At 69.5% G+C, this 20,731-nt stretch overlaps 4 protein-coding genes across 4 annotated transcripts; 3 read left to right on the forward strand and 1 right to left on the reverse strand.

Annotated features, from left to right (window-relative positions):
• Positions 1–28: 28 nt before the first annotated feature.
• On the forward strand, positions 29–4,112 carry RHOBADRAFT_34305 (uncharacterized protein; the record flags this gene model as incomplete). The annotated part of the gene is made up of 7 exons (XM_018413187.1): positions 29–121; positions 2,363–2,798; positions 2,890–3,206; positions 3,290–3,518; positions 3,611–3,738; positions 3,812–3,900; positions 3,968–4,112. 7 exons carry the CDS (start codon positions 29–31, stop codon positions 4,110–4,112), a joined length of 1,437 nt encoding a protein of 478 aa, XP_018272910.1.
• Positions 4,113–5,044: 932 nt separating this feature from the next.
• Positions 5,045–12,421, forward strand: RHOBADRAFT_51847 (uncharacterized protein; the record flags this gene model as incomplete). Its single annotated transcript, XM_018416045.1, has 12 exons — positions 5,045–6,005; positions 6,088–8,297; positions 8,369–8,916; positions 8,977–9,114; positions 9,198–9,284; positions 9,345–9,454; positions 9,532–9,685; positions 9,744–9,911; positions 10,031–10,729; positions 10,827–10,947; positions 11,031–12,232; positions 12,315–12,421. The coding sequence occupies 11 exons, from the start codon at positions 5,045–5,047 to the stop codon at positions 12,213–12,215; spliced, it is 6,381 nt and encodes a 2,126-aa protein (XP_018272911.1). The 3' UTR covers positions 12,216–12,232; positions 12,315–12,421.
• Positions 12,422–12,920: 499 nt separating this feature from the next.
• On the forward strand, positions 12,921–17,789 carry RHOBADRAFT_51848 (uncharacterized protein; the record flags this gene model as incomplete). The annotated part of the gene is made up of 8 exons (XM_018416046.1): positions 12,921–12,985; positions 13,056–14,285; positions 14,367–15,482; positions 15,566–16,583; positions 16,652–16,903; positions 16,974–17,170; positions 17,242–17,690; positions 17,750–17,789. The coding sequence occupies 8 exons, from the start codon at positions 12,921–12,923 to the stop codon at positions 17,776–17,778; spliced, it is 4,356 nt and encodes a 1,451-aa protein (XP_018272912.1). The 3' UTR covers positions 17,779–17,789.
• Positions 17,790–19,246: 1,457 nt separating this feature from the next.
• Positions 19,247–20,554, reverse strand: RHOBADRAFT_12394 (uncharacterized protein; the record flags this gene model as incomplete). Its single annotated transcript, XM_018412093.1, has 2 exons — positions 19,247–19,699; positions 19,838–20,554. Coding segments are annotated over 2 exons (1,170 nt in total), but the record flags the coding sequence as incomplete, so codon positions are not given.
• Between the last annotated feature and the right edge of the window lie 177 nt (positions 20,555–20,731).

A 20,731-nucleotide genomic window follows, 5' to 3' on the forward strand; every position in this document is an offset into this window, starting at 1 on the left:
GTACCAGGCGCAGCCGCCGCAGGTCGTCATGGGCCCGTCGGGCCCGACTCGCCGCCTCCCGCCGCAGCCGCAGCCGCCTCACCAGGACGTGCATCGCGCGCAGACGGTGCCGGGCTCGGCTGTCTCGTCGCCGGGCTGGCAACGCCCCGTCCAGGCGCCGCACAAGCAGATCACGGTCCCGATCGCCCGACCGCCGACCTCGTCCCACGCTCACGGCCCGACCTCGACCTCCCGAGGCGGCCCCGACCCGCGCGCCAACCTCCCGCAGTACGGCTCGCAGCCGTACCGCAACCTGCCGCTGCCCGCCGGCCAGAGCCCGTACCACAACCTGTCGCTCCAGAACCAGTTCAGCTCGGTCGAGTACGTCAACGCCGGCTCGTCGTCGTCGTCGGCCAACCTTCCGCCTCGTGCAGCGACGCTCGCCGTACAGCAGGCGGGCCGCATGGCGTCCAGGAGCGTCGACAACCTGCGCTCGCCCGGGCCGCCGGGAGGGTTTCCGGGCGCACCGCCGCAGGCGAGCCCGGCCATGCACGCCTCCTCGGCGTTCCGCCCTGCTCCAGGCCCGTCGGGCCACCCTGGCGCGGCCGGGTCTCGGCAATACCAGCCGCCGCAGCCGCCGCATCCACCTCCTCAGCCTCCTCAGCCTCCCGTCTACCCCCACGACCTCTCGGCCTCGACCGCGTCGTCCCCGCCATCGACGCCCGTACCTTCCTCGGCCTCGGCCTTCTACTCGGCGCCCGTCCAGGCGCAACACGCCGCGTCGGCCGCAGCTCGAGGCCCGCCTGTACCGCGCCGACCCGTCCTCGAGCAAGCGCACAGCCAGCCTGTGCCAGGGCCGGCCGGCGCGAGACCGGCGACGATGCAGGACATGGCGTCGTCGAGCGGCGGGTCGGCCCACCCGCAGGACGGGCAGCGTCGCAGGGCCGAGACGGTCGACAACCTCGTGGGCACAACGAGCCCTGCGCCTGAGCCGAGCGCGCCCGCCTTTATCGACGACGACGGCGCGTACGACGGGCTCGCTGTCGACGACCGGCTCCCGTCCGCGGCGTTGACGCCGCCGCAGCGGCGGAGCGCGAGCACGAGCACGAGCACGAGCCCCCCGTCGAGCGCGAGCGCGCCGCTCACGCCCGCGAGCGACTCGTCGCCGCTCCCGGCGCCCCCTGCGGCGCTCAAGCTCGTCGACGAGTTCGGCGACCCGCTCGACGAGGAGACGAGCACGTGGTTCCCCGTCGGCCAACAGCCGGTCCAGCTGTCACTCACCTCGTCGACCGCGCCACGTGTGGGGTCGGTCCGGCCGCCGCCTCAGGCGCCCGCACCGCGCCTACTCGACGAGTTCGGCGACCCGATCGGCGAGGAGACGAGTACATGGTTCCCTGTGAACCAGTCGGCGACGAGCGCCCTCGCTCCCCTCGCACCACAAGCTCCTTCGCAGCCGCCCTCGAACCCGCAGCCTCGGTCGACCCCGTCCGCCACGCCCAAGCTCGTCGACGAGTTCGGCGACGCCATCGACGAGGACAGCAGCACCTGGTTCCCCGTCAACCAGCCCTCCCTCCCCTCGTTCCCGCCTCGCTCGGCAGCTCCCACCCCTCCTCCCCCGTCTGCCTCGGCTCCGCCCGCCGTCATCGCCGTGCCTACCACCGCCGTACCGGCGCCGTCGTCGTACGGTACGACGTCGTCGCCCATGCGGCGCCAGACGAGCGCGTCGTCGACGAGCGACGGCGGGTCGGGCGGACCGACGCCCGCCAGCGGCAGCGGAGCGGTCCCTCGCTCGGCCGGCGGCTCGTCCGACCAGCGCGACTCGGTCCCGGACGCGCAGGACTGGACGCAGACGATCCTGAGCCGGTTCGGCGCCGGCACGGGCGCGCTGGCGGGCGGCGAGGACGGTACGTTGCTCGCCGGCGCAGGGACGGGCACGCTGCGGCCTGTCGCTCCTTCTGCGCCGGCGTCGGCGGCTTCGACGCCCAAGGTCGTCGACGAGTTCGGCGACGACGTCGAGGACGAGTCGACCTTCTTTCCTGGACACGGCCCGAGCGTCCCGTCGCCGCTCGGGCGGGCCAGCTCGCTCGGCAGCCGGCCGAGCCTGCGCCTCAAGATCGACACGCCGACGCCGCCTCAGTCGACGACGCCCATGCCGAGCATGCCGCCCGTCGGCGCGCACGGTCGACGATCGGCGAGCGCAAACGGCGAGGGCGACGCCTCGTTCGCCGGGGCCCTCGAGCGCCTCGACCTCGCAGGCAGGGGCGGCACGCCCGTCGCAGACGTCAACGCGCACAAGGCGAGGGCGCCGCACCCTCGACTTGACGACCTCGTCCGCGTACCGACCTCGCCCTTCGCCCGCCGCAACTCGTTCGCCGCTCGCGAGCACGACCAGGACTGGGCCTTCCGCCCGCCGGTCGAGACCGTCCTCGACCACCTCGACGTCTTCTTCCCCGAGCACGACCTCGACAAGCCCGTGTTCGACGCGCCGACGCCGGGTCCGGGCACGCCGCCGACCAGCTCGTCGTCGCCCATTCGCGACGTCCCGCCGCCGTCCTCGGCGGTGACGCCGAGCACGCTCGCGTCTCGGCGAGCTGCGCATCTCGGCTACCGCAAGTCGATCCGCGTCGTCGCGCAGGACCGCAAGCGCATGCTGCAGAAGGCGGGCACCAACGTGGCGAGGGCGGCGTCGGGCCTCGCGAGCAACCTGCTGCGTCGCAAGAGCACCAAGCTGTTCGGCGCGAGGATCGAGGAGGTGACGAGCGCCCAGATGAAGCAGATCGGCGCCATCAAGCAGGCGAGCGACGAGGACCCGGAAAACTGTGCGTCCCTGTCCCTCTCTCTCCTTCTGCCCCTCCTCCGACCTCGAGCGTCTGTATGCCGCCTCTGACATCTCGTGAGCACGTGTCGCAGTCTCGTACAAGTGGATCAAGGGCGACCTGATCGGGCGAGGGACGTACGGCCACGTTTACATCGCGCTCAGCGTCACGACGGGCGAGACGATCGCTGTCAAGCAGGTCGAGATGCCGCGCTCGTTCTCGGACAAGGAGGACCAGCGCACCAAGGGCATGATCTCGAGCCTCAAGGCCGAGATCGAGCTCCTCAAGGACCTCGACCACCCCAACATCGTCCTGTACCTCGGCATGGAGCAGACGCCCGAGTTTCTCTCGATCTTCCTCGAGTACGTGCCCGGTGGATCTATCGGCCGCATCATCCGCACCCATGGCAAGGTGCGCCGCCCTCTTTCTCTCCCTCTCCCCCCGTCCCGAGTCGACCTGACCCCATCTTCGCGCGCGCCCTCGCCGGCTCGCAGTTCGAGGAAAACGTCATCAAGTTCTTCACGCTCCAGATCCTCGACGGCCTCGAGTACCTGCACTCGCTCGGCATCCTCCACCGCGACATGAAGGCGGACAACATCCTCATCGACCAGGACGGCATGTGCAAGATCTCGGACTTTGGCACGTCGAAGAAGAGCGGCGACATCTACCAGAACAACGAGAACATGAGCATGCAGGGCTCGATCTTCTGGATGGCGCCCGAGGGTGCGTCCCCTCTCTCGTCCCTCCCCCTCCTTCCCTCCCTCGCGCTCGGGCCCCGACCTGACCCTCTCCCCCGGACGCTCCCTTCCTCGCAGTCATCCACAACAACAAGCAGGGCTACTCGGCCAAGGCCGACATCTGGTCGCTCGGGTGCATCTGCATTGAAATGCTCGCCGGCTCGCGGCCGTGGGAGGGCGAGGGCTTCATGAGCGCCATGTTCAAGGTCCGTCCGGCTCTCGTCTCGCCCTCTCTCCTGTCTGCTTGAGTAGCAGTGACTGACCTTCTCGACCATCCAGCTTGGCGCCGAGCGCATGCGTCCGCCGCTGCCGCACGACGTGCAGATCTCGTACGAGGCCGAGCAGTTTGTGAGCGCGTGCCTGCAGATGTGCGTCTCCCCTCCCGCCGCCCCTTTCTCCAGTCCACGCACTCACGCCTCTGCATCCGTCTCGCAGCGAGGCCGACGCTCGCCCGACCGCTGTCGAGGCCAAGCACGACCCTTTCCTCATCTCGCTCGACCCGAGCTGGAAATTCACCTCGACGAGCTTGTGGCGGTGCGTCTCTCTTCCGCTGTCCTTGGTCGCGGCGCATCCTCATTGACTCTTTTGCCGGCACTGCAGCATCATGGCAGCCGACGAGCTCAGCCGGGCGCACAAGCCGTCGACGCCGTCCAACCTCGGCGCTTGAGCCCTCCTTTCCCCCCTCCCTTCCCCCCTCGTTCTCGCTCTATCTTTCTCTCTCCCTCCCTCTCACTGTGTATCCCTTCGTCTCCCTTTAGTCGCAGTCGCCGTTCTCCTATCTGTCCCTCCTCGTCGCTCGCATCGCACTCTCGTCGTTCCTTCCTTCTCTTCCAATTTCGCCGAGAGTCCTCTCGCCGAGTGAGCACAGTGCTCCTGCTTTGACAGTCTACGAAAGCCGGCGAGCGCGAGCGACACGATGGTGAGACCAGCTGGCCGCGGACGAGCGGGGCGCGAGAGGGCGGCGCCCTCGCCTCTGCACCTCGACCACCTCGCCTGCAAGGCTGCAGTGCCGCCGCGTGCAGCCCGACCACAGCCCAGCAGTCGCCCTACAGCCGCGCGCCTCACGCCGAGCGCCTCGCCCTCCTCGTCCTCCTCCGACGACGATCATCTCCACGCGTCGCCCTACGCCTCGCGCGACCACTGCCAGCACCTAGGCCCGCTCGAATTGGCCAACACGAGCTCGCGCGCTCCGCCAGCATCCGACCGCGACAGCCCTCAGCCGTCGTCCTCCTCCCCGCCGACGACCGACCGCCAACCCGCTCACGCCCCGAACCCGGCACCTCGCGCACCTCGGGCCCGTTCAGCCGTCGCAGGGCGCCGTCTAGCAGCACTCGGTGCACGGCGCAGCCTCGTGCAAGCCAGAGCGCGTGACGGGGCTTGCTGCACCTTCTGGAGCTTGCCACTCTCAGCCGAGGGTGAGTCGCCGCCCAGAACGAGAAGGCGAGCCGGAGAGTGCACACAGCGCCCATACTGACCTCTCTACTTGTCCGCAGACTGTCGCCAACTTCCGCCATGTCGAGCTCCACGACCTCGCTCCCCTCGGCGTCGACGGCAACCTCCATGTCGCGCGCTTCCTCCTCGAGCGGCCAGTCCGACCTGTCCTCGTCCGCCATGACGCCGTCGCGCTCGTGGCAGCGCTCGGCTCCTCCCTCGACCTTCGTCAACGGCCGAGGGAACGTGCAGCACGCCGCTCCCGCGTCGCACTACGTCCCGCACGACGGCGGCAGCACGTCGGCGCAGGGCACGCCGATGCTCGGCGCACCCGTACAGCAGCAGGGCCAGCAGGCCTACGTGCGCCGTGACCTGTCGCCTGTGCCGTCCATACCGCGATGCGGCAGTGCGGGCTCGGCGCTGCCGCTGGACGGGGCCGCGGGCGAGACGGCCGCCGTGTTCCTCCCGAACCAGTTCGGCGTGCGACAGCGCGTCGCGATCAAGACGAGCTCTCGTCCACCGGCGCCGCGATCGTCCCTCACGCCGCAGCGCCGCAGCTCGGCCATGTCGACCTCGCTCAGCGCCGAAGGTCGAGCCGCGGGCGCCAACGGCGACTCGTCGCCGCACGCGAGGTCGCCCTCGCCGAGCTACTACCCTCCACCCGTCGCGTCGAGTCGATCCGCCTCGCTCCATCCGCCCTCGCCCCACGCCACGACCCCGACCCTCGGCTCGACCGCTCCCACGCGCGAGCGCTCGCCTTCCCCGTCGCCGAGCACCCGCTCCGGCTACACCTCCACCCTCGACCTTCCTCGCCCTCGCACCTCCGACCCGAACGGCAGCGTCTATTCCCTCGCGCCGTCCCGGTCCCCCTCGCCGACCGTCCACCGGAGCAGCTTTGCCTCGAGCGGCGGCGGCGGCAGCGGGACCGTCACGCCCACGCCATCGGCACCGTCGTCGACGCAGAAGACGAGCCTGCTCGACCGCCCTCGGCCCAAGACGCCCGACTCGGCCGCACTTTTCCGGTTCGGCGAGAACGGCGCCGGTGCTGGGTCGGCGAGGAGCAGGCCTTGCACGCCCGATGCGCGGCCCAGAACGCCCGAGAGCTCGAGCGTCTTCGCGTTCAGTGCGGGCGACGGCCGGCCCCGACGAGTCGGTCCCGCCGGCGCCCGAGAAGGTGGAGGAGCGTCCCGCCAAGCGCAGCGTCCTCGACCGCCCTCGACCGCGCACGCCCGACTCGCAGGCGTGGCTCGACAGCGCCGCGACGTCCGCCTCGTCGAGGGCACCTTTCGCGTTCGGGGCGGGCCCGTCGAGCGCGCCGCTCCATGGTCGGTTCGCCGCCGTGCAGCACCACCGCCCGAGCGGGTCGGGCACGACGACGAGCGGGTTCTCGTCGTCCAAGGGCGGGTCGTTCGACTCGATCGGGCCTACGGCGCTCTCGGCTTCGACGCGGGCGTCGACGACGGCCACGTCCGCTCGGCCCTCCCTCGACTCGGGCCCGCCCGCCCCGCTCCTCGACTTCAACTTCGACTTTGGCTCGTCGTTCGGCACCACCGAGACGATGTTCGGCCTGAGCGACCTCCTCAAGCTGGGCCCGAGCGTCGGCGTCGACCAAGCGTCCTCGGTTTCCGCCTCGAGGACGTCCGCAAGCGGCCAGGCGCCCGCCCGCACCGAGCCGGCGCCGTCGCCTGCACTCGCGCAGCCGACCGTGTCGGCGAGCGCGGCCGAGTCGGTCCCGCACACGCGCACGGCGTCGGCGGCGAGCAGCGGCGGCACGAGCGGGTTCCTGAGCCTTCCCGGCACGACGAGCGTCAACGGGCGCGCCACGCCTCGCAAGGAGCCGCCCAAGGTCGACCTCCAGCTCGAGCTCGAGCTCGAGATCGAGCGCGCGCTGCCGCCGCACCGCCCGCTCGCCGCCGAGGTGCCGCCGCGCGCGTCGTCCAGCAGCAGCTTCGCCGGGACCGAGGGCGAGGTCGGGAGGAGGGCGCCGCGAGGGCACGCCTCGGTCAGCTCGATCGAGAGCACGGCGGCGAGTGGGCGCAGTGCGAGCGTGAGCGGCGGGTCGGTGTTCTCGATGGGCCTGAACGGCGGCGCGCCGGGCTCGAGCCCGCGGCCGAAGCGGCGCAGGAGGAAGAGCCTCGCGAGCCTACTTTCGTTCGGCTCGTTCAGCCAGAGCGGGCACGGCGGCGACGTGCCGTCCGGCGGCAGCAAGGCGCTCGAGGGCGACGGCCCACTGCTCGCCGGCAAGGTCCAGCTGGCGCCGCCCATCCTTCCTCCCGTCGCGCCGACGGGCCAGCCGATCGAGTTCTCGACGTCCTCCACCTCGCGCGACGCCTCGGGCGACGTCCCGACCGCGACCTCGACCAGCTCCTCGCCCGCTCCGCCTCATCCTCCCTCGACCTCGTCCGCCCCTCACTTCGACCCTGCCTCGTCCTCCCTCTTCCCACCCTTCGGCGAGCTGTCGCTCGACAAGTCGCTCCCGCCTACCCCGGCCGGCGGCAACTCGTCCGCGCCTAGCGCGCAGGACTCGCCTCGGATCCCGACCGGGCCGTCGCCGGCGCCGCCCGACTCGCCGACCAAGCGCTCGTTCGGCACGGCGGTCGACGCCGCCAACAAGGGCCTCACGCGGCAGCTGTCCAAGCTCCGCAACCGCGGCGCGTCCTCGTCGTCATCGTCCGACGCGCGCACGAGGAACCCCAACTTCCAGCTCATCTCGGCGACGACGACTCGGCGGCCGTCGCAGCAGCACGACCGCAAGCCCTCGATCTCGTCGCTCCGCACGTCCGACACGCACGCCTCGCGCCGATCCTCGCTCGACCACGGCAGCTACCACGCCGACGGCGCGCCAGCCTCGTCGGGCCGCACCCGCACCGAGACGTCGTCGTCCGCGCCCGTCGCCTCGTCCGCGCCGTTCGGCCGTCGCCTCGTCGATCGTCTCACCAAGGGCATCGCGCCGAGGCCGACCGCGCCGGCCGCACACCCCGAGTCGTGGACGATGCCGGTGCGCGACCACTCGGACGAGCCGGCGCCTGCACGTCGTATGGGGCGCCGTCGCGGCTCCTTCTCGAGCCTGCTCGGCGTCGGTACCGCGAGCGCAGACGGACACGGCGCCGCGACGAGCGCACCCAAGAAGATCCTCGGCATGAGCCTGCCGTCGGGCCGCAGGAGCGACGACCTGCTCACGAGCGGCCGGGGCGGCGGGAAGGAGCGCGCCGACGACGGGCCGACCGCCGCACCTGATGCGCAGCGGCCGCTCAACCAGGGCGCGAGGAGGAGCTTCGACCTGCTCAAGGACCGTGTGGCGGTCGCGAGGAGGCCGAGCACCGACAACCTGATCGTGCGTCCCCCGCTCTCTCTTTCCTCGTCCCTCTCCCCCCTGTCCTGACCCTGGCGCTCGTCCTCTCGCAGAGCCTCGCGACCGCCAAGCTGTCGTCCCTCGCCGTCTCGAGCCCGGGCGCCGACATCTCGACCGCCTCGCCGTCGGCCGAGCCGTCCACCGTCGAGTCGGCGCAGCCCTCGACAGTGTCCTCGGGCACGTCCACGCCCGACGACGACGACGACTCGACCAGGCGCGACAAGGCCGACACGACCATCGAGATCGCCGCCGTCGTTCGACTGCCCGAGGCGAGCCCGGTCCTGCAACCTGCGCCCGAGGCGCCCGCCCCCGAGCTGCGACCCTCGACGCCTCGACTACTCGCTCGCTCCGACAGCCTGAAAGGCCGACGACCTCTTGCGCCGGCGGCGGCATCGGCGCCCGCCATGCCGGCACGCCCACCCGTCCCGTCGACCGAGCCCGTCTCGGCGCCACGACCAAGCGCGCCCGCACCTGCACCTCCACGTCCAGCACCGCCCGTCGTCCCGATCTGGCGACGGTCGTCCGTCCAGCAGCAGGGCGTCGTCCCGCTCGAGAAGCGCATGACGCGCGCGTGGCTCGAACTCGAGGACGCCCTTGAAGCGTGCGTGCGCCTGCTCCCTGCCTCGTCTGAGCCCGGTCCCTGACACTACTCGTCACGCAGGTACTGCTCGCCGACGCACGACCGGGTCGCCATTCTGAAAGGTGTCCTCCTGCCGTTCCTGTGGCACGAGGAGGAGAAGCCGAGCCCAAAGGCCCACGACTCGCTCTCGCGCCGCCACCGCCGGGTCCTGTTCGGGTGGTGCGTCCTCCTCTCACACTCTCTCTCTCTACTTCTCCCGTCTGGTCGAGTCGGTACTGATGGCCTCGCCGCATCGACCGCAGGATGGACGTCCTCATGACCGAGCTGGAGAAGGTTCAAGAGCGGCACCGCGGTACCTGCCTCGAGAGCCTTGCCGCGCTCGCCGAGAGGTGCGTCGCGAGCTCTCTTACACTGCGTCGAGACGACGTCCTGACCCTCTCGCCGTGCAGCCACCTCGTCTCGTACGGCGCGCTCGAGGACGACCCGGAGGGCCAGCGGTGCTACCGCTCGTCCCTCTTGCACATGCTCGGCTACGCCGTTGAGAAGCTCGACCACAAAGGTGCGTGGCCTCTCGCCCTTCTCGTCGTCGTCGCCGTTGTGGCGCCCGGGAGCTCACGAGCTTGCGCCGCCTCGCAGCCGTCTACGCCAACATCCTCACTTTCTCGAGTCGGGTCCTCGCGCTCGCCTTCTTCCGCATCGATGGCGTCGCCCTCAAGCTTCTTCGTGCGCTCCCGCCTGTCAAGCAGCAAGGGCTGAGGCGCATCATGGGCGAGGCAGGCGTCGACGAGAAGTGCGTCGCGCCGTCCCTCAGGCTGCAGACCAAGAGCTCACCTCTCGCCCTCGCGCAGCAACTTGCCGCCGGTCGACGAGCGTGCCTACCCTGTCCACCTGTCCAACCTGTGCTTGCGCGACTACCGAGCCTACGCGGCGCTCCTCGTGTCGCCGAACCGGCCGACCGACGCCGTCGACGTCCTCATCGACGAGGACGACATCAAGATCGAAATGACGGGCAACTGGTGAGCCTCTCTCTCTCTCTCTCTCTTTCCCCCGGTCGGGTCGTCACGGCGGGCGTAGCTGTCGGTGTCGTCGTCGCCATCGTCATCGTCGCGAAGCGCTCACGTCAAGCTTCCCGCAGGCTCGTCCGCTGGAAGGCGTCCGACTCGGACCTGTCGTACAACTTCTACCGCGCCTACCACCGCCAGCTCGCCGACTATCTCCTCCCCTCATCCCTGCGCGCGAGCACGGCCGACCTCGACTTCCTCCCGGCCTCGGTCGTCGTCACGGCGCCGGGCTACCTGTTCCTCGCGGCCTCGCTCCTCGAGAAGATCGACTCGCTCGTGCACCGCAGCCTGCGCACCTTCACGTCGCTGGGCCCGGCGTCGAGCAACTTCAACACGAACGATTCGGCCAACCTGTCGTTCGGGCAGAAGCCCAAGGTCCTTGAGCACGCGCAGCGCCGTGTCGTCACGACCCTGGTCGAGATCGTCGGCGGCTCCGAGTCCGCCCTCACGTCCGAGGAGCGCTCCCTCGACGCCGTCGCTCGGCGATACGTGTTCGGCGGCATGCTCCAGGTCTGGGTCCGGGCCTGCGTCAAGCGCACGTCGCTGTGGGACGTCCGCGGCGTGTACCTCGTCGCCGACCTCATCGAGAGCCTCCTGTACAAGCTCGCGTACTGCGGCGGCGACGAGGAGGCCCCGCTCCTGCCCGACGAGCGCAGCCTGCGCCTGTTCGACCTCCCTTTCCTGTTCGGCACCGTCCGCGTCATTCTCGAGCAAGCCGACAACACGGTCACCATCATGCGCACGATCGCGCTCGTCTACGCCAACTTTGACGCGTGCGTCCCCTAGTTCCCTCCTCCTCACGGCGGCGTCCGACGGCCGTCGCACCCCAACGAGCGCAGCACTCACCCTCTCGTCGCGCCTCTCGTGCAGCTTCACTACGAGCCCGGCGCACCGCACCGAGCTCTGCGAGAAGGTCATCCTCGACGAGAACCTGTTCCGCCGGCTGCTGCTCCACTGGAACTCGAGCGTGCGCAACTACTGGATCCGCCTGGTACTTCTTCTTTTCTCTTTTCCCCCTTCACCCCTTCTCGAGCCACTCGTGGAGCAGCTGCTCATCCGCTTCCTCGTGCGCAGCTCGTCTGGCGCCTGTCCCGCCTCGGCAAGGCCGCTCAAGAGCAGCACCCGGACCGTCGCCCGGACGCCGACATCGTCGCCCTGTTCAGCCTCCTCAACGTCCGCCTCGAGGCGGTGCGCAAGCGGCACGACGAGCTCGAGCCGAGGGCCAACTTTGCCGACGACAGCACGCTGTTCCGGCCCAAGCGCTCGACCATCTGCTCGACGCGTGGCGTCAACGAGGCGCCCTGGACCGTCGGCGCTCTTGGTGGCGCCGTCGAGGAGGAGTCGGACGACGAGGACGACAACGCGCAAGAGCTCGTGCGCTCGACGCCGCCGTCCAAGGGCGAGGGCGCCGTCAAGAGCGGCCGCAAGCAGGACCTCAAGACGGTCGCCAAGGTCGTCTCGTGGCTCAAGGGCGGGCTCGGCAAGAAGCAGGACAAGGGCTCGCGTATCTCGTCCGACGACACGCCCGTCGACCCGTTCCTCGTCGAGCAGAGCGACCCGGCGCGCTCGAGCACGTCGACCGACCGCCAGCACCAGGGCCCGGCGCCGCTCCCGACAACGGTCGAGACGGGCTGTGTCCCTACGCCTGCATCTCGCGGCCCGCACACGCCTGATGCGCCGACGCAGTACTACGCTCGTGCGTCGGCGTCCTCGTCGTCGAGCGGACGGCGACCTCGGCCCAAGTCGGGCCGCGCAGAGCGCCGTCGGTCGCTCAACCCGGCCTTCTTCGCCTTCGATTTCGACAATGCAGTCGTCGCACGCACCGACGTCGACCCGACCGTCGCCTCGTCGGGCCTGTCGGCCGCCTCGGTCTCGAGCGGCGACACTGCGTTCCCGTCGGCGCCCATCCGCCCGCGCCAGCCTGGCGGTCCTGCTGCGGCGCTGTCGCCGCGCGTCTCGCTGCGGTTCTCGAAGCGCATCTCGATCCTCCCGCCGGCAGCGCTCGACCTCCTCAAGGAGGCGCACGGCTCGGAGCCCGTGCCGCCCATCCCTGCGCGGTACCGCGACAGCGTCGAGGCCGGGTACGAGCGACACCTGCACACGTACGCCGTCCTCGGCCTGCGCGACTACGAGGACGCGCTCGACGAGTGGACGGTCTGGACGGCGCAGCTCGACGAGGAGGAGGGCGAGGGTCGGGCCACCGTCGACGTCGTCCCTCGCCTCGCCGTCTCATGGCCGCTCTCTGGCTCCGAGGAGTGAGCGTGTACCTGTACTTTGTGCGTCCCTCTCTTTCCTCTCCCTTCTACCCACTGTATCCCGCAGACACTGACCCTCTCGGCCCCGTTCCCGCCGCCGCAGGTCGCGCACGCTCCGGCCGCCGACCCGCACCTGTCCCTGTTCCCGTCTTTCTTCCTTAGCATCCCTTCGTCGTCGTTATCGCTGTCGTGCAACCGAGGTTCTCGCTGCATCTCGTCGTCGCGGCGCAAAGCCAGAGAGCTCGAGAAGGACGAGAGCAAGAAGCAGGACCAGCTCGCTCGCTCGGGCAGGCTCGGACTGCATTCTCTTGCGATACGTCTGTGCAGTCGAGTGTCCACGAGCAGGCTTCAGCGGGTGAGCGACGAGAGTGCGCAACCCTGTGCACCGCCCCGCTCCTCCATCTCCCCGCCAACGAGAGGCGGCGGTTCGCTCGTCCCCTACGCCTCGCGCACTCGCATTCCGGCTTGCGAGCTTGCCGTACACCTCTCGTGCACGACCGAGCAGTCTGCCCACCTGCGCCCTGGGCCGCGTCGCCGCACTTCCTCTCGTCGCCCTCGCCCACCTCCGCCCGCTCAGCTCCCTCGCAACACCGCTCGATATAGCAAACGGTGCGTCCCTGCCCTCCTATCACCGCCGTATAGAGCTAATCTGGTCCCCTTGCAGGCAGCACCGCGGCAAGCAGCACGAGCGGCCTCGTCATCGAGCAGCATGGCTTCCCTCGTCCCGCGGCTCTTCCAGGAGGCGGTCACCGAGCAGGCTCTGCGGTCGAACGTGTGAGCCTCTACTCTACTTGTCAACCCTCCTCCGCTCCTGCCCGTCGCTGACCCTTGCGCTCCTACGCAGCCTCGTCCGCGCCGACACCGGGTCCGGCAAGACCCTCATCGCCGTCCTCGCCCTGCGCCAGCTCGCCGCGGCGCCTTTACCTGCACGTCGCACGCCGCCAGACGACGACCCGAAGCGCCTCATCGTCTTCCTCACGCCGACCACGACCCTCGTCGACCAGCAGGCCCGCGTCATCGAGGCGCAGACGAGCCTGCGGGTCCAGAGCCTCGTCGGGTCGCAAGGCGTCGACTACTGGCAGCGCGAGAAGTGGCAGCAACTGCTCATCCACGAGGCCGACGTCGTCGTCCTCACGCCCCAAATCTGGCTCGATGTTCTCAGAAACGCCTACTTCGACCTGCGCGACGTCCAGCTCGTCATCTTTGACGAGGCGCACCACGCCCAGAAGTCGCACCCGTACGCCCTCATCATGCGCGATCACTATCACCCGCTCAAGGCGCGAGGCGAGCCCGTACCGCGCATCCTCGGCTTGACGGCGTCGCCGATCTGGAACGTCAAGAACCCGCAGCAGGCCATCCGCAACCTCGAGGCGACTCTCGACGTCCGGATCCTCGAAGTCGCCAAGGCGCACCGCCCCGAGATGGCCGCAGCGTCGCCGAGGGCGACCGAGCTCCTCGTCGAGCACGATCCACCGGTACCGCAGGAGCTTTCGACGCCCGCACGCCACCTGTCGCCTGAGCAGCTCTCGATCATCTCCTCGGCCGACAAGCGCACCCTCGACCGGCTCAACAAGGCGCAGGCCCTGTTCGGCAGCGCCGGCGTCGACGTCTTCCTGTATCAGCTGCTCGAGGAGCACGTCGGACTGTCGAGCCTGGGCGCGCCGCTCAAACCTCCTGTCGAGCCGTCGTCCACCGCGCTGTCGCCCAAGATGTCGGCCCTCGTCTCGGTCCTGCTCGAGTTCAAGCTCGAGCCGACATTCCACGCGATCATCTTTGTGCAAGCCCGGCATCACGCCTCGGTCCTCGCCGAGCTGCTCCGGCGCGTGACGTCGCTGCAGGGCTTTGTCCGGCCGGCCGCCCTCGTCGGTCACGGCGGCCGAGGTGGGCCTGGCGAGCAGGGTGGCGCGACGGCCAAGGAGATCGGCATGGCGGTCAAGGAGCAGAACGAGACGGTCGCGGCGTTCAAGACGAGCGAGATCAACCTCCTCGTCGCCACCCGGGTCGCCGAGGAGGGTCTTGACGTCCCCTCGTGTCACCTCGTCATCCGGTTCGACGCCCTGACGACCATCACCGGGTGCGTCTCCCTCTCACTTTTTCTCCCATTCCGCTCCGGCGACAGTGAGACGGTGCGCTCACTGGCCCAGACTCGCCGCAGGTACGTCCAGTCGCGCGGCCGCGCTCGAGCCGCCAATGCTCGCTACGTCGTCCTCGCCGAGAAGGGCTCGCCAGACGCCGACAAGTACCGCTCGTACGTCAAGCAGGAGCGCGAGCTGCTCGACATGTACGCCGAGCGTCCCGACGAGCCGGACGACTCGCACGAGCCCGACCTCGACGGCCTCGCGACCTACACGACCCAGAGCGGCGCCCTCCTCACGCACGCCTCGGCCGTCCCCCTCGTCGCCCAGTACTGCCAGCTCCTGCGCACCGACATCTTCACGACGCTGCAAAATCCCGAGTACGTCGTCGAGGGCTTTGGTACGGCATGGCGCTCGACGCTGCACGTCCCGAGGACGCCCGCGCTCCTGTCGAACGTCTTCGAGTCGCTCGTCATGCCGTCCAAGAAGGCCGCCAAGCAGAACGCCAGCTTCCAGGCCGCCATCGCCCTGCACAAGGCGGGCGCGCTCGACGACCACCTCCTCCCGGTGCGCGAGTCGAGGGGCAAGGACGCCAAGGACGCCGACGGGCGCAGCATCGAGACGCAAAACATGCCCGGCCACCTCGACGTCCACCTCGTGCACCCGTTTGGCGACGCTCGCGTCAGCGAGAGCGCGTTCGTCCACGTCGTCGAGGTTGTTCGGTCGTCCGAGACGACGCGGCTCGCGCTCGTCTGCGGCGCGCCGCTCCACCCTGTCGACGTCGTCAAGCTCTACGGCCGGGCCGGGTCGGCGATGAGCATGCGCGTCGTCGCCGTCCGCGAGCATCGCTGGGCCAACGCGCTCGAGCGCTCGAACCTCCTGGACCAGCTCGAGAACCTCAACCGCATCTGCGCCCGGATCGTCCTGAACCGGCGCGTCGACAACGAGCGCTTCTACGCGCTGTGGGCACCTGTCGCGGCATCTGGCGAGCTCGACTGGTCCGCCGTCGCTGCCGCCTTCTCGCCGTTCGACGGCTCGTCGACCCGTCGCGGCGACCTCGTCGTCGCGCCCTCGCGCCGCGCAAACGTCCGCATCGGCTCGTTCGACTGTGTGCGCGACGACGTCGACACTGGGTCGCCAACTGCGCAAGTCGAGGTCGACCCGCCGCGGCGCAAGCGCAAGGTCATCGAGAAGTAGTGCGTCTCCCTCTCTCTCTCTCGCTCTCCTCTCTTCCTCTCGCGTTCACTCGGGATCGCTCACACGTGATTGTCTTTCGCAGCTCGCACTACCCGTCGTTCGTCCAGGTCTGCTACGACCACTCGATGCCGACCAACGGGCCCGAGCCGATCATCCAGCTCGTTCCAGCCGACTTTCGCCCACACAACGCCCTCGTCCCGCCGAGTCGACGCGTCCCGACGCTCTACAAGGACCTGGCCTCGACCCGCAACTACCCCGAGTCCATGATCCTCACGACGACCCTCCCCGCCAGCTTCTTCCTCGACTTCAGCCTCGTCCCGTCCCTCAACCACCTCCTCCTTGGCCGCTCATCGGCGAGCGCGCTCATCGACCGCTTCTCGTTGCCGCCACTCGACCTCGCCCTCGTTGAGGAGGCCCTGACGGCGCCCTCGAGCGCGTGCGGGTGGGACTACCAGCGCCTCGAGCACGTCGGCGACTCGCCCCTCAAGCTCTTTACGACGATCCACCTGTACCTCGAGAACCCGCTCGTGGACGAGGGCCGCCTCAGCCGCCGGCGCGACAACTCGGTCGACAATCGGTTCCTCCGCCTGCGGTCGCTCGAGTGCGGCCTCGCCGAGCACATCCTGTCGCACACGTTGCGCACGTCGACGTTCGTCCCCGAGGAGTCGGTCAACGCGACGGTGAGCGACGACGGCCTGACGATGACCAACAAGCTGTCGCGTCGGCTCCTGTGCGACACGGCCGAAGCGGCCCTCGGGGCCGCGCTCCTCGACGGCAACGTCTCGTCGACGGCCGACGCCAACATGCCGACGATCAAGCTCGCCGTCGACGCCTTCGACAAGGCGCTCAAGACCGGCGACCGCCTCGGCCTGTGCTTCGGCGGCCCGACGCCTTGGCCCGACCGGCCCTCGGCCCGCAAGCTCCTCGACGTCGCGCCGCAGCGTGCAGGTCCCGCGTTCCGCCAGCTCGAGGCCGCGCTCGGGTACGAGGTCAAGACGCAGGGGCAGCTGCTCGTGCAGGCGCTCACGCACCGGTCCTGGGTCGGGCAAGGGTCCTCGTACGAGCGCGAGGAGTTTCTCGGCGACGCCCTTCTCGACACTGTGCGTCCTCGTCCTCCCTCTCTTCTTCTCGTACCCGACCGAGGTACTGACTACCGTCTTTGTTGCAGTGGGCGACGACCCGACTCGTCGAGCGCTTTCCGCACGCGCCTCCTCGGATCCTCACCTTCCTTCGCGCGCTCCTCGTCAGCAACGGCGTCATCTCGGCGCTCGCCGTGCGCATGCTGTCGCTGCACAAGATGGTCCTGCACTCGTCGCCGGCGCTCGAGGCGGCCATGCGGGACGCGGCGGTCAAGGCCGAGGCGTTCGAGTGGAAGGAGGTCGCCGACGGAGAGTTGACCTTCATGTGGTCGCCGCCAAAGGTCCGTCCTGCTCCTTCTCTACCTCTCGTACCCCGAGTGGCTGCCTGACCACTCTCGCCTCGCCGCGCAGGTCCTCGGCGATGTCTTCGAGGCCCTGGTCGCCGTCGTTTTCCTCGACAGCAACATGGAGCTCGCGCCCGTCTTTGCCGTGCTCGACAAGCTTTACGGCGACATCATGCCGTCGCTGCGGTTCGAGGGCGTTCGCGACCCGTACTCGACGCTGCTTCAGTTCAAGGACGCCCAAGCGTGCTCGCAGCTGTCGATCAAGTGCGTCCTCGTCTTTCCCTTTCCTTCCTCCCTCCTCCACCCGATCTGATGCTGCAATCTTGCGCTCGCAGGGTCATCCGCATCGAGCCTTCCACCTCGATCGTCCCCACCCTCCCTCGCGGCGGCGCCGTTGCCCCGTCTCGCTTCCTCGCGACCGTCACGTCGCACGAGCAGGTCGTCGCCAAGCAGGAGAGCGAGGCCAAGGCCGTCGCGCGCCAGATGGCGTGCAGGACGGCGCTCAAGGTGCTCGAGCGCGAGGGCGCGTGCGGGTGCCGCGAGGCGGCGAGGAGGGACAAGGAGGAGCGTGCAGCTGCGGCTGCGGCTGCGGCTGCGGCCGAGGGAGCCGGCGAGGGCGAGGCGGCAGAAGAGCGGGAGCTTGGAGAAGACGAGGAGGAGGAGGAGAGGCAGGAGGATGTGCCCGAGCTCGAGGCCGAGCCGGAGAAGGACGACGAGCTGGAGGAGGAGGAGGAGCGCGAGCTGATTGGCGACGAGGCGACGTCGGCAGACGCAGCAGATCCCGGTGCGCCCCTCTCTCTCTCTTTCACTGAGTGGTGCGGGTACTGACACACCGCGTTGCAGAACCGCTCCTTCGCGTCCGCGAGTACTAAATCTCGAACCCGCCGCCCCGCACCGACCCTCCCCTCCCACTGCTCGTCCAGCGAGCGCCGCCGTATACACCGACCGACTGAATACCTCCCCGTACCGTTCCTTTGCAAAGATACCTCGTTCCCGTCATCGCGGCTGCGGTCGCGAGCGCTGCTCGAGCAAGAGGAACGAGTCGACGAGAGCGGCTGGCCCTCGCGCTCGAGTCCTGCGGCCGGCAAGGCCGACGATGGCGTTGTCGGGCTCAGGTTTTCGACGACGACGAGCTCTTGGACGGCGCGACGTCGTCTTGAAGCGCACGCGGGCAGAGCTCGAGGTCGGCGAGCTGGCGAGCGAGGACGGCCGCCTCGGCTTTGCGCTGCAGACGAGGGCGCAAGTCAGAGTGAGCGCCCGTTTCAGAAGACGCGGAGAAGGAAGGATAAGGGAGAGACAGAGCGACGCACCTTGAGCGCGCGCAGAGCGGTGCGCAGCTGCTCGACGAGGACGGGCAGGGGCGCTCGGTAGACCTCGAGCGTGAGCGACATGATGTAGTGGTGCCCTGCCGATGCGAGGACGTGTCAGTCACTGCTCTTGATCTGATCCTGCGAGAGCCGGGCGGGACGCACCTGGCACGAGCCACTTTCTCGGCCCCGTCTCGCGCACGTCCTCCTCCCTCCTGACGAGTCCCTCGCCGACCGCCTGCCCCTCGTCGCCCTCGCTCGCGGCCCTCGCACCGCGCACGACGACGAGCCGGATCGCCTCGCGCACGCGCCGCTTGCACCGCTCGCGCACGACGGCGCTCTTGTGGACGCGCTTCTTGCTCGCAAACAGGGTGAGGTCGAGCGTGTAGGGCTTGGCGCGCGAGGCGCGGGCAGCGCGGGCGAGCGAGGCGCGCAGGGCCGCGGGGGACAGGAACGGGTCGGTGGGCGGGTTGGGCGAGTCGAGGGACGAGGGAAGCCAGGCGGTGCGGCCGCGCAGGAAGCCGACCGGGTGGACGCTCTCGGTCTTGGCGCGTGGGTGCTGGCGGTCGCCGAACAGGGGGGGTTTGGTCGTCGAGCGCGGGACCGAGGGGAAGCACCGCAGGGAGAAGTAAGGCGCGGCGTGGTGCGTCAGGTGCGAGGACGAGGGGGCGACGAGGTGAGGTGGGGCGGCGTAGGGAAGGGATCGGAACTGCGGGAGGGGTCCTTGAGGGTCAGATAGTGCTCTCTGCAGGACTGGACGAGGACAGGGACGCACTGCGAGGCGGTGTGCGGCCGGTTCGAGGCTGGCGAGCGACCTGAGTCGAGGTCGAGGTGCGGCACGAGGTGGCTCGCTCGGTGGTGCGGCCGCTGTGCTGGCGGTGCTGCTGGGGCGACACAGTACACGGTGCAGAGAGCACGCTGCCCTGCGAGGCGAGCTAGCGGCGGCAGAGAGCATTGGTGATGAGGACGAGGGGCGGTGCACCTCCTCCAAAGTCAACCAGATCTCAATAGCGATTTGCTATGCCGCCAAAAGCTAAGGGCGCCCGGCTCTCGTTCTCTCGAGCGCAAGGCCACAGTCACAGCGTCGAAGAGATGTTACAGTACAACGCCTCGTCCCGCTCGAGGCACCTCGCTCCCTCCCACCGTGCCACGCGGCTGAGCTCGCCGCTTTTCGCCCGCTCGCCCCGCTCGACCCTGCTGGCCCCGCTCTGTCGTACACACGGACGCTCCTCGTCGTCGCTCGACCACATGGGCGCGAGTGCGCTACTCGCGCATGGCGTCGCCGTTTGCCGGCTTGGCGCGCTTCTGCTTGTCGAGGTCCCGCAGGTCCTTCTCGGTCGGGCTGCGCGCGAGGTGGGCGACGAGGGGAACGACCAAGGTGCGTCAGGACGTGTCGTGTGTCGAGAGGGCGCGAGGCAGGGAGGGAGCGAGCGAGCGAGAGGACGCACACGAAGCCCTGCGCGAGCATGCGCTGCAACCGGCGGATCTGTTGGTGCGCAAGGAGGACAAGGGTGCGAGTCAGTCCATCGATCATCAAGCTGGTCACCCACACGCTCCACAATGTCGCTCGACACTGCGAGAGCGGGCAGGACCTTCAAGAACGAGAGAGAGAGGGGGGACGCACCTCCTCGACGCTCTCGGCACCCTCGATCGCCTTGCGGACGCGGTCCTTCTCGTCGCGGGTGAGGAGCCTGCCGGCCTTGCCCGCGGCGGCCGCCTCGGTCGGCTCGACGCCCGGCTCGAACGTGCGCGCGCCGCCGGTCGGGACGAGCGAGGGGGCGGCGCCCTGGGCGCCCTGGGCGGCGGCGGCGAGGAAGGCCGTGTGGAGCTCGGTCGGGTCGCCCGAGGGGGTCTCGAACAAAGACTTGGCGTGCTGTCGGTCGCGGAGGGTGACGCGCTCGTAGTCGAGCGAGCGCAGGTGGGCGAGGCGGTACACGAGCCAGTCCTTGTAGTGGTCGGCGGTGGCGACGGGTGCGCCGCGGACGACGAGGTGCTCGAGCTTGCGGCACTGGGCGAGGGTGTGGCCCAAGGTGGCGAGGGCGTCCTTTGGGAAGGCCGAGTTGAGGAGGACGAGGGTGCGGAGGTTGGGGAGGGCGGTCGGGACCGAGGGCGACAGGGAGCGGACCGGGTTGTTGGCGAGGACGAGCTGCGAGAGGCGGCGCAAGAGGGGAAAGTTTGCGAGCTGGTGGATGTTGTTGTCGGTGAGGTCGAGCGAGTCGAGTTGGTCGCGCGTGACTGCGAGGTTCTCGATGGCGGGGATCTTGTGGCCGCGGAGGTCGAGCTCGCGCTCCTTGAGCGGGCTCAGGTAGGCCGGAGTGCGGGCGAGGAGGTCTGCATCGAGGCTGGGGGGGGGGGGGGGGGGTTCCTAACTTCAATCTTATCTACTACCCCAGGCGGAGGGAGCACCAGCAGGTCGCACCTGTCCCACTTCGCGACGACCGCATCTACTTTTGTTCTGGGGTGCGTTTTTCTGCGACTGGTTTGTCTGGTTTCTATCTGTTTTTTTTTTTTTTGGGGG

The sequence above is a fragment of the Rhodotorula graminis genome (assembly GCF_001329695.1).
Source record: "Rhodotorula graminis WP1 unplaced genomic scaffold RHOBAscaffold_3, whole genome shotgun sequence".
NCBI lineage: Eukaryota > Fungi > Basidiomycota > Microbotryomycetes > Sporidiobolales > Sporidiobolaceae > Rhodotorula > Rhodotorula graminis.